Here is a 16,357-nt window from a genome sequence, read left to right as displayed (position 1 = left end):
CTCTCTCTCTCTCTCTCGCTCTCTCGCTCTCTCTCTCTCTCTCTCTCTCTCTCTCTCTCTCTCTCTCTCTCTCTCTCTCTCTCAATTTGTTTTCCCACTGTTAGAATCTGTTATTGGTACGCTATGTGTCAACATCAGCACCACCTCCCAGCCTTGCCTTCCCTTCATGCCTAAACGCCTCCTCCTCCCAACTCCTTGTTGCCCCTGGTGGTAGCTTCAAGCATGAGGCACGGGGGATGGCTACTTGAGGAATTTCAATTCAGTTTCTTCTTTTTTATTATGCACCCCATACATATCCCGTGGGCGGTGGTGAAAAGGGTTACAGAAAATCGGTTCAGGAACTGAACCTCATAGTTCATTTAGCTAAGCAAGTGACTATCTTTTCAAGCTAGTTACACAATTGTTAATGTTATATATGCATTTACACATATATTCCACCATTTACACAAATACATATAAATATATGTAGATAATCTTTTTATATATCACAAGGGATTCAACAAAAGGCTCACAACAGTCACTATACAAGGCACTTTACATCTATAGTGAGTCACACAGTTACTAGTCTTGCTCCACACCCACCCAACTGGGCGGCAGCTTTACAGTCATGTGCAGGCTGCACCTACAGTAAGCAAATTTTGGATACTTCGCTAAGATTCCCGGCAGTATATCTTTATGAATGAAGTACTTACACCTTTACTGGACTCCACTGATGACGTTATCTCTGAATTCCGCGATTTTTTCACATTCCATTATATAATGACGAAAAGCATGTGAATAGTTCTGCTGACAGAGTTTACATTTAGTCAAGTCTACATCAGCAGATGTTGCAAACTCTCAGAGGTACCTGTAGCCGAGTCTAAGCCTAGCAGCCTAATGACAAGGAGTCACTTACAACTAGCGTGTCAACTCTGAATTCATATACGCAGTCGAGTGCAAGGATTTTGGGGAGCCAATTCTGCTTGAAGAGTGGAGGCCCAGTTATTTACACGCACTCCACACTCATAGGAGAAGGAGCCATTACTTGAGGAAGCAAGCGGAATGGTCACTTCTAGGGGGTCAGAAGAGACTCTTGCCCCATGAGATGTGGAGTTGGCCGCCCCAAGGAGGGTAGGGGGTGGTGGTTACGAAGAGTCCGGAGATCAGTGCCCATGGTAGATGGGAGATCATGGCTTAAGAAACGAAATATGGTCACTCTAAGCCCAAGAAGTACGGACATGGCCGTCCCAAGAAGCAGGGACATACTTGTGACAAAGAACATGGAAGATGACACCTTCACGAGGCCTGGTAGAGGGCCGGTGCCAGAGAGCCACACCGTGGAGGCCGACGCTGGCCAGCGCCCACACCATGGAGGCCGACGCTGGCCAGCGCCCACACCATGGAGGCCGACGCTGGCCAGCGCCCACACCGTGGAGGCCGACGCTGGCCAGCGCCCACACCATGGAGGCCGACGCTGGCCAGCGCCCACACCATGGAGGCCGACGCTGGCCAGCGCCCACACCATGGAGGCCGACGCTGGCCAGCGCCCACACCGTGGAGGCCGACGCTGGCCAGCGCCCACACCATGGAGGCCGACGCTGGCCAGCGTCCACACCGTGGAGGCCGACGCTGGCCAGCGCCCACACCGTGGAGGCCGACGCTGGCCAGCACCCACACCGTGGAGGCCGACGCTGGCCAGCGCCCACACCGTGGAGGCCGACGCTGGCCAGCACCCACACCGTGGAGGCCGACGCTGGCCAGCGCCCACACCATGGAGGCCGACGCTGGCCAGCGCCCACACCGTGGAGGCCGACGCTGGCTAGCACCCACACCGTCGAGGCCGAGGCTGGCCAGCGCCATCAGTTACCTCCATAAACACTGTTGTTTATGATATAAACTGAGAATAAGGCGCAGCGTAACGCAACGCGACAACAATAATTGAAGGCTTCCGAATATGGTGGTTACGGCAGCTCGGTGTTAATAAGGGCCAGTAACCTGCGCTTAAAAACAGGGATTGTAGCCATTAACTATCACTGATTTTTAGCTGGTTAATGCTCCTAACCCTTCAATTTCCAAGTCTGCCAGATTAACAATAACTTCCCTTACTGCCATTCACAGCTTCCCTTAACGTTTCGTTCATCGATAGCACTCCCACAGGTCTTCGTCTCCTCCCAGTTGACCCTCTTCACGCCCTAAGTGATGTAAACACTGGCAACGGTAGGCCCCTAATGGGTGAAACAGAACGAAACATTATGAAGCTTTGACCGTGTTGGGTAACTTTCGACCAATAGTTATGACCGCTCATTAGTGTTCATAAAATAGTCCGGAGTGACGTGATAATGGCCGAAGTCTATTGAAAACTCCCGATCCCTCTATTGTTGTCAGTCAAAGCAAGCTTCTGGACTACCCGCTGGTCCAGGACTACCCGCTGGTCCAAGACTACCTGCTGGTCCAGGACTACCCGCTGGTCCAGGACTACCAGCTGGTCCAGGACTACCCGCTGGTCCAGGACTACCAGCTGGTCCAAGACTACCCGCTGGTCCAGGACTACCCGCTGGGACAGGACTATCAGCTGGTCCAGGACTACCAGCTGGTCCAAGACTACCCGCTGGTCCAGGACTACCAGCTGGTCCAAGACTACCCGCTGGTCCAGGACTACCCGCTGGGACAGGACTATCAGCTGGTCCAGGACTACCAGCTGGTCCAAGACTACCCGCTGGTCCAGGACTACCAGCTGGTCCAAGACTACCCGCTGGTCCAGGACTACCCGCTGGTCCAGGACTACCTGCTGGTCCAGGACTACCAGCTGGTCCAGGACTACCCACTGGTCCAGGACTACCCGCTGGTCCAGGACTACCCGCTGGTCCAGGACTACCCGCTGGTCCAGGACTACCCACTGGTCCAGGACTACCCGCTGGTCCAGGACTACCAGCTGGTCCACGACTACCCGCTTGTCCAGGACTACCCGCTGGTCCAGGACCACCTGCTGGTCCAGGACTACCTGCAGGTCCAGGACTACCAGCTGGTCCAGGACTACCCGCTGGTCCAGGACTACCCGCTGGTCCAGGACTACCCGCTGGTCCAGGACCACCTGCTGGTCCAGGACCACCTGCTGGTCCAGGACTACCAGCTGGTCCAGGACTACCCGCTGGTCCAGGACTACCCGCTGGTCCCGGACTACCCGCTGGTCCAGGACAACCCGCTGGTCCAGGACCACCTGCTGGTCCAGGCCTACCTGCAGGTCCAGGACTACCCGCTGGTCCAGGACTACCCGCTGGTCCAGGACTACCCGCTGGTCCAGGACTTCCCGCTGGTCCAGGACTACCAGCTGGTCCAGGACTACCAGCTGGTCCAGGACTACCAGCTGGTCCAGGACTACCAGCTGGTCCAGGACTACCCGCTGGTCCATGACTACCCGCTGGTCCAGGACTACCCGCTGGTCCAGGACTACCCGCTGGTCCAGGACTACCAGCTGGTCCAGGACTACCAGCTGGTCCAGGACTACCCGCTGGTCCAGGACTACCCGCTGGTCCAGGACTACCAGCTGGGACAGGACTATCAGCTGGTCCAGGACTACCAGCTGGTCCAAGACTACCCGCTGGTCCAGGACTACCCGCTGGTCCAGGACTACCCGCTGGTCCAGGACTACCCGCTGGTCCAGGACTACCCGCTGGGACAGGACTATCAGCTGGTCCAGGACTACCAGCTGGTCCAAGACTACCCGCTGGTCCAGGACTACCAGCTGGTCCACGACTACCCGCTGGTCAAGGACTACCCGCTGGTCCAGGACTACCAGCTGGTCCAGGACTACCAGCTGGCCCAGGACTACCCGCTGGTCCAGGACTACCAGCTGGTCCAGGAATACCAGCTGGTCCAGGACCACCTGCTGGTCCAGGACTACCCGCTGGTCCAGGACTACCAGCTGGTCCACGACTACCCGCTGGTCCACGACTACCAGCTGGTCCAGGACCACCTGCTGGTCCATGACTACCCTCTGGTCCAGGACTACCCGCTGGTCCAGGACTACCAGCTGGTCCAGGACTACCCGCTGGGACAGGACTATCAGCTGGTCCAGGACTACCAGCTGGTCCAGGACTACCAGCTGGTCCAGGACTACCTGCTGGTCCAGGACTACCCGCTGGTCCAAGACTACCTGCTGGTCCAGGACTACCCGCTGGTCCAGGACTACCCGCTGGTCCAGGACTACCAGCTGGTCCATGATTACCCGCTGGTCCAGGACTACCCGCTGGTCCAGGACTACCAGCTGGTCCAGGACTACCAGCTGGTCTAGGACTTCCATCTGGTCCAGGACTACCCGCTGGTCCAGGACTACCAGCTGGTCCAGGACTACCAGCTGGTCCATGATTATCCGCTGGTCCAGGACTACCCGCTGGTCCAGGACTACCCGCTGGTCCAGGACTACCAGCTGGTCCAGGACTACCCGCTGGTCCAGGACTACCAGCTGGTCCAGGACTACCAGCTGGTCCAGGACTACCAGCTGGTCCAGGACTACCCGCTGGTCCAGGACTACCCGCTGGTCCAGGACTACCAGCTGGTCCATGATTACCCGCTGGTCCAGGACTACCCGCTGGTCCAGGACTACCCGCTGGGACAGGACTACCAGCTGGTCCAGGACTACCTGCTGGTCCATGACTACCCTCTGGTCCAAGACTACCTGCTGGTCCAGGACTACCAGCTGGTCCAGGACTACCAGCTGGTCCAGGACTACCCGCTGGTCCAGGACTACCAGCTGGTCCAGGACTACCCGCTGGTCCAAGACTACCCGCTGGTCCAGGACTACCAGCTGGTCCAGGACTACCCGCTGGTCCAGGACCACCAGCTGGTCCAGGACTACCCGCTGGTCCAGGACTACCCGCTGGGACAGGACTACCCGCTGGTCCAGGACTACCTGCTGTTCCAGGACTACCCGCTGGTCCAGGACTACCAGCTGGTCCAGGACTACCAGCTGGTCCAGGACTACCAGCTGGTCCAAGACTACCCGCTGGTCCAGGACTACCAGCTGGTCCAGGACTACCCGCTGGTCCAGGACTATCCGCTGGTCCAGGAGTACCCACTGGACTTTGAGTACCTTCTTCCCATCCAACTAGGCCCATTTCGCTACTCTTTTGAGAAACCTAATTTTCGGAGCCTGCTTCTAGTAGCAGCCGAGACTAGGTCATGACACTGAACCCCCAACGACATACCTACATATTAAGTTTGTTGGGCAGGTGGACTATGACTACATTCTAGAACAAGATGACTCCCGGAAGATTAGTGACTTCACAGGAAGAGTAGTGACATCACAGGAAGAGTAGTGACATCACAGGAAGAGTAGTGACATCACAGGAAGATTAGTGACTTCACAGGAAGAGTAGTGACATCACAGGAAGAGTAGTGACTTCACAGGAAGAGTAGTGACATCACAGGAAGATTAGGGACTTCACAGGAAGATTAGGGACTTCACAGGAAGAGTAGTGACATCACAGGAAGATTAGGGACTTCACAGGAAGAGTAGTGACATCACAGGAAGATTAGGGACTTCACAGGAAGAGTAGTGACATCACAGGAAGATTAGGGACTTCACAGGAAGAGTAGTGACATCACAGGAAGAGTAGTGACATCACAGGAAGAGTAGTGACATCACAGGAAGATTAGGGACTTCACAGGAAGAGTAGTGACATCACAGGAAGAGTAGTGACTTCACAGGAAGAGTAGTGACATCACAGGAAGATTAGGGACTTCACAGGAAGATTAGGGACTTCACAGGAAGAGTAGTGACATCACAGGAAGATTAGGGACTTCACAGGAAGAGTAGGGACTTCACAGGAAGAGTAGTGACATCACAGGAAGATTAGGGACTTCACAGGAAGATTAGGGACTTCACAGGAAGAGTAGTGACATCACAGGAAGATTAGGGACTTCACAGGAAGAGTAGTGACTTCACAGGAAGAGTAGTGACATCACAGGAAGATTAGGGACTTCACAGGAAGATTAGGGACTTCACAGGAAGAGTAGTGACATCACAGGAAGAGTAGTGACTTCACAGGAAGAGTAGTGACTTCACAGGAAGAGTAGTGACATCACAGGAAGATTAGGGACTTCACAGGAAGAGTAGTGACATCACAGGAAGAGTAGTGACTTCACAGGAAGAGTAGTGACTTCACAGGAAGAGTAGTGACATCACAGGAGACATTTACATGTGAAAAAAAACTGAGCAAGCTATTCATTTTCTCATTTACTTCAAAAGTACAGCGGTACATTCTGTTGTATAATTCTTGATTTGTTAGTTCTATTATTTAATTTTATATTTTTGGGGAGTAAATGGTGCTTAAGTTGGTAAATCCTTATGAATCAGGAATTGGGGTTCAACTGTTACTGTCTCATCTGTCACTGATACAGTGTCATCTGTCACTGATACAGTGTCGTCTGTCACTGATACAGTGTCATCTGTCACTGATACAGTGTCGTCTGTCACTGATACAGTGTCATCTGTCACTGATACAGTGTCATCTGTCACTGATACAGTGTCATCTGTCACTGATACAGTGTCGTCTGTCACTGATACAGTGTCATCTGTCACTGATACAGTGTCGTCTGTCACTGATACAGTGTCGTCTGTCACTGATACAGTGTCGTCTGTCACTGATACAGTGTCATCTGTCACTGATACAGTGCCGTCTGTCACTGATACAGTGTCGTCTGTCACTGATACAGTGTCGTCTGTCACTGATACAGTGTCGTCTGTCACTGATACAGTGTCATCTGTCACTGATACAGTGTCGTCTGTCACTGATACAGTGTCATCTGTCACTGATACAGTGTCATCTGTCATTGATACAGTGTCATCTGTCATTGATACAGTGTCATCTGTCACTACTCACCTAGTTGTACTCACTGTAATTCCTGAGCCTACTGGGCTCTACCATCAATCGAGCTTATCTGGGCTCTACACCTGAAACTGTGTATGGAGTCAGCCTCCACCACATCACTTCCTAGTGTATTCCACTTGTTAACTACTCTGATACGATAAAAATTCATTCTAATGTCTCTGTGGCTCATTTGGGTATTCAGTTTCCAACTGTGTCCCCTTGTTCGTGTTCCATCCGTGCTAAAGATTTTGTCTTTGTCCACCCTGTCAATTCCTCTCAGAATTTTATAGGTGGTTATCATGTCTCCCCTTACTCTTGTGTTTTCCAAGGACGTGAGGTTCAGCTCTTTTGAACTTTACTCGTAGCTCATACCTCTCAGTTCCGGGACTAGTCTAGTGGCATACCTCTGACTCTTCTGAATACCACTGTATCAATGACACAATGTATCATGTAACACATTGTGTTACATGATACATTGTTTAATTACACACTAACATAACCCACCCTAACATAACCCACCCTAACACAACCCATCCTAACACAACCCATCCTAACACTACACACCCTAACACAACCCACCCTAACGTAACACACCCTAACACAACCTATCCTAACATTACACACCTTAACACACCCCACCCTAACATAACACACCCTAACATAACACACCCTAATATAACACACCCTAACATAACACACCCTAATATAACACCCCCTAACACAACCCACCCTAACACAACACACCCTAACATAACACACCCTAACACAACCCACCCTAACACAATCCACCCTAACGTAACACACCCTAACACAACCCACCCTAACAAAATCCACCCTAACATAACATACCCTAACACAACCCACCCTAACGTAACACACCCTAACACAACCCACCCTAACGTAACACACCCTAACACAACCCACCCTAACATAACACACCCTAACATAACACACCCCAAGATAACCCACACTAAGATAACCCACCCTAACATAACACACCCGGCCTAAGATAACCCACCCTAACATAACACACCCAAACACAACCCACCCTACCATAACTCACCCGAACATAACACACCCTAAGATAACCCACCCTAACATAACACACCCTAAGATAACCCACCCTAACATAACACACCCTAAGATAGCTCACCCTTACATAACAAACCCTAAGATAACCCACCCTAACATAACACACCCTAAGATAACCCACCCTAACATAACACACCCTAAGATAACACACCCTAACATAACACGCCCATGTTAGGGTGTGTTATGTTAGGGCGTGTTATGTTAGGGTGTGTTATGTTAGGGTGTGTTATGTTAGGGTGGGTTATCTTAGGGTGTGTTATGTTAGGGTGTTACCTTAGGGTGTGATATGTTAGGGTGTGTTATGTTATGGCGTGTTATGTTAGGGTGGGTTATGTTAGGGTGTGTTATGTTAGGGTGTGTTATGTTAGGGTGGGTTATGTTAGGGTGGGTTATCTTAGGGTAACATAACATAACCCACTCTAACATAACACGCCTTAACATAACACACCCTAAGATAATCCACCCTAACATAATACACCCTAAGATAACCCACCCTAACATAACACACCCTAAGATAACCCACCCTAACATAACACACCCTAAGATAACACACCCTAACATAACCCACTCTAACATAACCCACCCTAATATAACACACCCTAAGATAACACACCCTAACATAACACACCTTAAGAAAACCCACCCTAACATAACACGCCCTAACATAACCCACCCTAACATAACCCATCCTAACATAACACACCCTAACATAACACCACCCTAACATAACACATCCTAACACAACTCACCCTAACATAACACACCCTAACACAACTCACCCTAACATAACACACCCTAACACAACCCACCCTAACATAACACACCCTAAGATAACCCACCCTAACATAACACACCTTAACATAACACGCCCTAATATAACACGCCCTAATATAACCCACCCTAACATAACACACCCTTACATAATCCACCCTAACATAACACACCCTAACATAACCCACCCTAACATAACACACTCTAACATAACACACCCTAACACAACTCACCCTAACATAACACACCCAAGATAACCCACACTAAGATAACCCACCCTAACATAACACACTCTAACATAACACACCCTAACATAACACACCCTAACACAACCCACCCTAACATAACACACTCTAACATAACACACCCTAACATAACTCACCTTAGTAACCGTTACAACTGCAAGAAAAATGACAGGTTGGATAACAAGAACATTTCACACTAGAGATGCTATACCGATGATGATACTTTTCAAGACGCTTGTGCTATCTAGAGTGGAGTACTGCTGCACAATGACAGCCCCTTTCAGAGCTGGAGAAATTGCTGACCTGGAGAGCGTGCAGAGATCCTTTACTGCTAGAATCCACTCAGTAAAAACATCTAAACTATTGGGACCGACTAAAGAGCCTAAGCCTGTATTCTCTTGAGCGCAGGCGGGAGAGATACATAATAATTTAAACATGGAAAATAGTAGAGGGGCTGGTCCCAAACCTGCACACAGAAATAACTGCACACAGAAATAACAGCACATGAGACCAGAAGGCATGGCAGGATGTGCAGAACACCCCCGTTGAAGAGCAGAGGTGCAACAGGTACTCAGAGAAAGAACTATCAACATCTGAGGAACGAGACTGTTCAACAGGCTTCCTCTACACATAAGGGGCATAACTGGCAGATCCCTCACAGTGTTCAAGAGAGAACTTGACAAACATCTCCAAAGGATACCTGATCAACCAGGCTGGGACTCATACGTCAGGCTGCGAGCAGTAGCCGCGTCCAACAGTCTGGTTGACCAGTCCAGCAACGAGAAGGTCTGGTCGATGACCGGGCCGCGGGGTCGCTGAGCCCCGGAATCACCTCAAGGTAACCTCAAGGTAACCTCATGGTAAGGTAACCCACCCTAACATAACCCACCCTAACATAACCCACCCTAACATAACCCACCCTAACATAACACACCCTAACACAACCCACCCTAACATAACACACCCTAACACAACCCACCCTAACATAACCCACCCTAACATAACACACCCTAACACAACCCACCCTAACATAACCCACCCTAACATAACACACCCTAACACAACCCACCCTAACATAACCCACCCTAACATAACACACCCTAACATAACCCACCCTAACACAACACACCCTAACATAACCCACCCTAACACAACACACCCTAACACAACCCACCCTAACATAACCCACCCTAACATAACACACCCTAACACAACCCACCCTAACATAACCCACCCTAACATAACACACCCTAACATAACCCACCCTAACACAACCCACCCTAACATAACCCACCCTAACATAACACACCCTAACACAACCCACCCTAACATAACCCACCCTAACATAACACACCCTAACACAACCCACCCTAACATAACCCACCCTAACATAACACACCCTAACATAACCCACCCTAACACAACACACCGAAACATAACCCACCCTAACATAACCCACCCTAACATAACCCACCCTAACACAACACACCGAAACATAACCCACCCTAACACAACACACCGAAACATAACCCACCCTAACATAACACACCCTAACATAACCCACCCTAACACAACACACCGAAACATAACCCACCCTAACATAACCCACCCTAACATAACCCACCCTAACACAACACACCGAAACATAACCCACCCTAACACAACACACCGAAACATAACCCACCCTAACATAACACACCCTAACATAACCCACCCTAACACAACACACCGAAACATAACCCACCCTAACATAACACACCCTAACATAACCCACCCTAACACAACACACCGAAACATAACCCACCCTAACATAACACACCCTAACATAACCCACCCTAACACAACACACCGAAACATAACCCACCCTAACATAACACACCCTAACATAACCCACCCTAACACAACACACCGAAACATAACCCACCCTAACACAACACACACTAACACAACACACCCTAACATAACACACCCTAACATAACCCACCCTAACACAACACACCGAAACATAACCCACCCTAACATAACACACCCTAACATAACCCACCCTAACACAACACACACTAACACAACACACCCTAACACAACACACCCTAACATAACCCACCCTAACACAACACACCGAAACATAACCCACCCTAACATAACCCACCCTAACATAACCCACCCTAACACAACACACCGAAACATAACCCACCCTAACACAACACACCGAAACATAACCCACCCTAACATAACACACCCTAACATAACCCACCCTAACACAACACACCGAAACATAACCCACCCTAACATAACACACCCTAACATAACCCACCCTAACACAACACACCGAAACATAACCCACCCTAACATAACACACCCTAACATAACCCACCCTAACACAACACACCGAAACATAACCCACCCTAACATAACACACCCTAACATAACCCACCCTAACACAACACACCGAAACATAACCCACCCTAACACAACACACACTAACACAACACACCCTAACACAACACACCCTAACATAACCCACCCTAACACAACACACCGAAACATAACCCACCCTAACATAACACACCCTAACATAACCCACCCTAACACAACACACACTAACACAACACACCCTAACACAACACACCGAAACATAACCCACCCTAACATAACACACCCTAACATAACCCACCCTAACACAACACACCCTAACACAACACACACTAACACAACACACCCTAACACAACACACCCTAACACAACACACCCTAACACAACGCACCCTAACATAACACACCCTAACACAACACACCCTAACACAACACACCCTAACATAACACACCCTAACACAACACACCCTAACACAACACACCCTAACACAACACACCCCAACACAACACACCCTAACACAACACACACTAACATAACCCACCCTAACACAACACACCGAAACATAACCCACCCTAACACAACACACACTAACACAACACACCCTAACACAACACACCATAACATAACCCACCCTAACATAACACACCCTAACATAACCCACCCTAACACAACACACCCTAACACAACACACACTAACACAACACACACTAACATAACCCACCCTAACACAACACACCGAAACATAACCCACCCTAACACAACACACACTAACACAACACACCCTAACACAACACACCCTAACATAACCCACCCTAACATAACACACCCTAACATAACCCACCCTAACACAACACACCCTAACACAACACACACTAACACAACACACCCTAACACAACACACCCTAACACAACACACCCCAACACAACACACCCTAACACAACACACACTAACACAACACACCCTAACACAACACACACTAACACAACACACCCTAACACAACACACCCCAACACAACACACCCTAACACAACACACACTAACACAACACACCCTAACACAACACACACTAACACAACACACCCTAACACAACACACCCCAACACAACACACCCTAACACAACACACACTAACACAACACACCCTAACACAACACACACTAACACAACACACCCTAACACAACACACCCCAACACAACACACACTAACACAACACACACTAACACAACACACCCTAACACAACACACACTAACACAACACACCCTAACACAACACACACTAACACAACACACACTAACACAACACACCCTAACACAACACACACTAACACAACACACACTAACACAACACACACTAACACAACACACCCTAACACAACACACCCCACCACAACACACCCTAACACAACACACACTAACACAACACACCCTAACACAACACACACTAACACAACACACCCTAACACAACACACCCAAACACAACACACCCTAACACAACACACACTAACACAACACACCCTAACACAACACACACTAACACAACACACCCTAACACAACACACCCCAACACAACACACACTAACACAACACACACTAACACAACACACCCTAACACAACACACACTAACACAACACACCCTAACACAACACACACTAACACAACACACACTAACACAACACACCCTAACACAACACACACTAACACAACACACCCCAACACAACACACACTAACACAACACACACTAACACAACACACCCTAACACAACACACACTAACACAACACACCCTAACACAACACACACTAACACAACACACACTAACACAACACACCCTAACACAACACACACTAACACAACACACCCCAACACAACACACACTAACACAACACACACTAACACAACACACACTAACACAACACACACTAACACAACACACACTAACACAACACACCCTAACACAACACACACTAACACAACACACCCTAACACAACACACACTAAGACAACACACACTAACACAACACACCCTAACACAACACACCCTAACACAACACACACTAACACAACACACACTAACACAACACACCCTAACACAACACACCCTAACACAACACACCCTAACACAACACACACTAACACAACACACCCTAACACAACACACACTAACACAACACACCCCAACACAACACACACTAACACAACACACACTAACACAACACACCCTAACACAACACACACTAACACAACACACCCTAACACAACACACACTAACACAACACACACTAACACAACACACCCTAACACAACACACACTAACACAACACACCCCAACACAACACACACTAACACAACACACACTAACACAACACACACTAACACAACACACACTAACACAACACACCCTAACACAACACACACTAACACAACACACCCTAACACAACACACACTAACACAACACACCCTAACACAACACACCCTAACACAACACACCCTAACACAACACACACTAACACAACACACACTAACACAACACACCCTAACACAACACACCCTAACACAACACACCCTAACACAACACACCCTAACACAACACACCCTAACACAACACACACTAACACAACACACCCTAACACAACACACCCTAACACAACACACCCTAACACAACACACACTAACACAACACACCCTAACACAACACACACTAACACAACACACACTAACACAACACACCCTAACACAACACACCCTAACACAACACACACTAACACAACACACCCTAACACAACACACCCTAACACAACACACCCTAACACAACACACACTAACACAACACACACTAACACAACACACCCTAACACAACACACACTAACACAACACACCCTAACACAACACACCCTAACACAACACACCCTAACACAACACACCCTAACACAACACACCCTAACACAACACACCCTAACACAACACACCCTAACACAACACACCCTAACACAACACACCCTAACACAACACACACTAACACAACACACCCTAACACAACACACCCTAACACAACACACACTAACACAACACACCCTAACACAACACACCCTAACACAACACACCCTAACACAACACACACTAACACAACGCACCCTAACACAACACACACTAACACAACACACACTAACACAACACACACTAACACAACACACCCTAACACAACACACACTAACACAACACACACTAACACAACACACACTAACACAACACACCCTAACACAACACACCCTAACACAACACACCCTAACACAACACACCCTAACACAACACACCCTAACACAACACACACTAACACAACGCACCCTAACACAACACACACTAACACAACACACCCTAACACAACACACACTAACACAACACACACTAACACAACACACACTAACACAACACACCCTAACACAACACACACTAACACAACACACACTAACACAACACACACTAACACAACACACCCTAACACAACACACCCTAACACAACACACCCTAACACAACACACCCTAACACAACACACCCTAACACAACACACACTAACACAACGCACCCTAACACAACACACACTAACACAACACACACTAACACAACACACACTAACACAACACACCCTAACACAACACACACTAACACAACACACCCTAACACAACACACCCTAACACAACACACCCTAACACAACACACACTAACACAACACACCCTAACACAACACACACTAACACAACACACCCTAACACAACACACCCTAACACAACACACACTAACACAACGCACCCTAACACAACACACACTAACACAACACACCCTAACACAACACACACTAACACAACACACACTAACACAACGCACCCTAACACAACACACACTAACACAACACACCCTAACACAACACACGCTAACACAACGCACCCTAACACTACACACACTAACACAACACACCCTAACACAACACACACTAACACAACACACACTAACACAACGCACCCTAACACAACACACTAACACAACACACCCTAACACAACACACACTAACACAACACACACTAACACAACACACCCTAACACAACACACACTAACACAACACACCCTAACACAACACACACTAACACAACACACACTAACACAACACACACTATCACAACACACCCTAACACAACACACACTAACACAACACACACTAACACAACGCACCCTAACACAACACACACTAACACAACACACCCTAACACAACACACACTAACACAACACACACTAACACAACACACACTAACACAACACACACTAACACAACACACACTAACACAACGCACCCTAACACAACACACCCTAACACAACACACACTAACACAACACACACTAACACAACGCACCCTAACACAACACACACTAACACAACACACCCTAACACAACACACACTAACACAACGCTGCCATAAAAAGTTGTGGGAAGACAGTATATAGTTTTTTTATTAGTATTATTTTTTTACCACAGACGTGGCCACACATTTACAATGCTAACCAGCATATATACATTTACCTCTGTCCTCCATGGACAGGTTTAGAGATCTGTTAAACATGTAATTCAGTGATTTATTGAACAATCAACCTCAGAAGGTGATTGTAGTCCTTTTAAAATGTTAAGCTAACCTACAAGCATAAATACACAGATTTACGTCTGTCCTACATAAACAGCGTTCGAAGTGTCTTTTTACATAGCGTCATTAACATACTTTTTACAAATGAGAAATGCAATTCCGACCAGCTTCCACATACCCTGTATTCAAATAGTATAAAGTGACAGTGGCGTGACGTCGAGGCCGCGCGGAGCGTCGTCGACGGCCTCCAGTAACAAGGAGCCCCGTCTTCAACATCATCAAAAATAGAATTCACACCTGATTAGCGATTGTCAGCGGGTGTTTAGAGGCGTGATAGCCTGTAATGTTGTCTCCTACGCTCCACCAGCCGGCCCGCAGGTGTTTTTCATCCCCG

At 48.3% G+C, this 16,357-nt stretch overlaps 2 protein-coding genes across 2 annotated transcripts; one reads left to right on the top strand and one right to left on the bottom strand.

Moving 5' to 3' along the window:
- Positions 1-1,933: 1,933 nt before the first annotated feature.
- Positions 1,934-5,161, top strand: LOC138351390 (uncharacterized). The gene is made up of 3 exons (XM_069303206.1): positions 1,934-1,953; positions 2,365-4,264; positions 4,361-5,161. Exons 1-3 carry the CDS (start codon positions 1,934-1,936, stop codon positions 5,159-5,161), a joined length of 2,721 nt encoding a protein of 906 aa, XP_069159307.1.
- Positions 5,162-6,307: 1,146 nt separating this feature from the next.
- On the bottom strand, positions 6,308-6,832 carry LOC138351384 (autotransporter adhesin BpaC-like). The gene has a single exon (XM_069303196.1). It carries the CDS (start codon positions 6,830-6,832, stop codon positions 6,308-6,310), a length of 525 nt encoding a protein of 174 aa, XP_069159297.1.
- Positions 6,833-16,357: the final 9,525 nt, after the last annotated feature.

Source organism: Procambarus clarkii, chromosome 5 (assembly GCF_040958095.1).
Source record: "Procambarus clarkii isolate CNS0578487 chromosome 5, FALCON_Pclarkii_2.0, whole genome shotgun sequence".
Lineage (NCBI taxonomy): Eukaryota > Metazoa > Arthropoda > Malacostraca > Decapoda > Cambaridae > Procambarus > Procambarus clarkii.
Note: the sequence above shows the minus strand (reverse complement) of the source record. Positions and strands in the feature narration are given on the sequence as shown.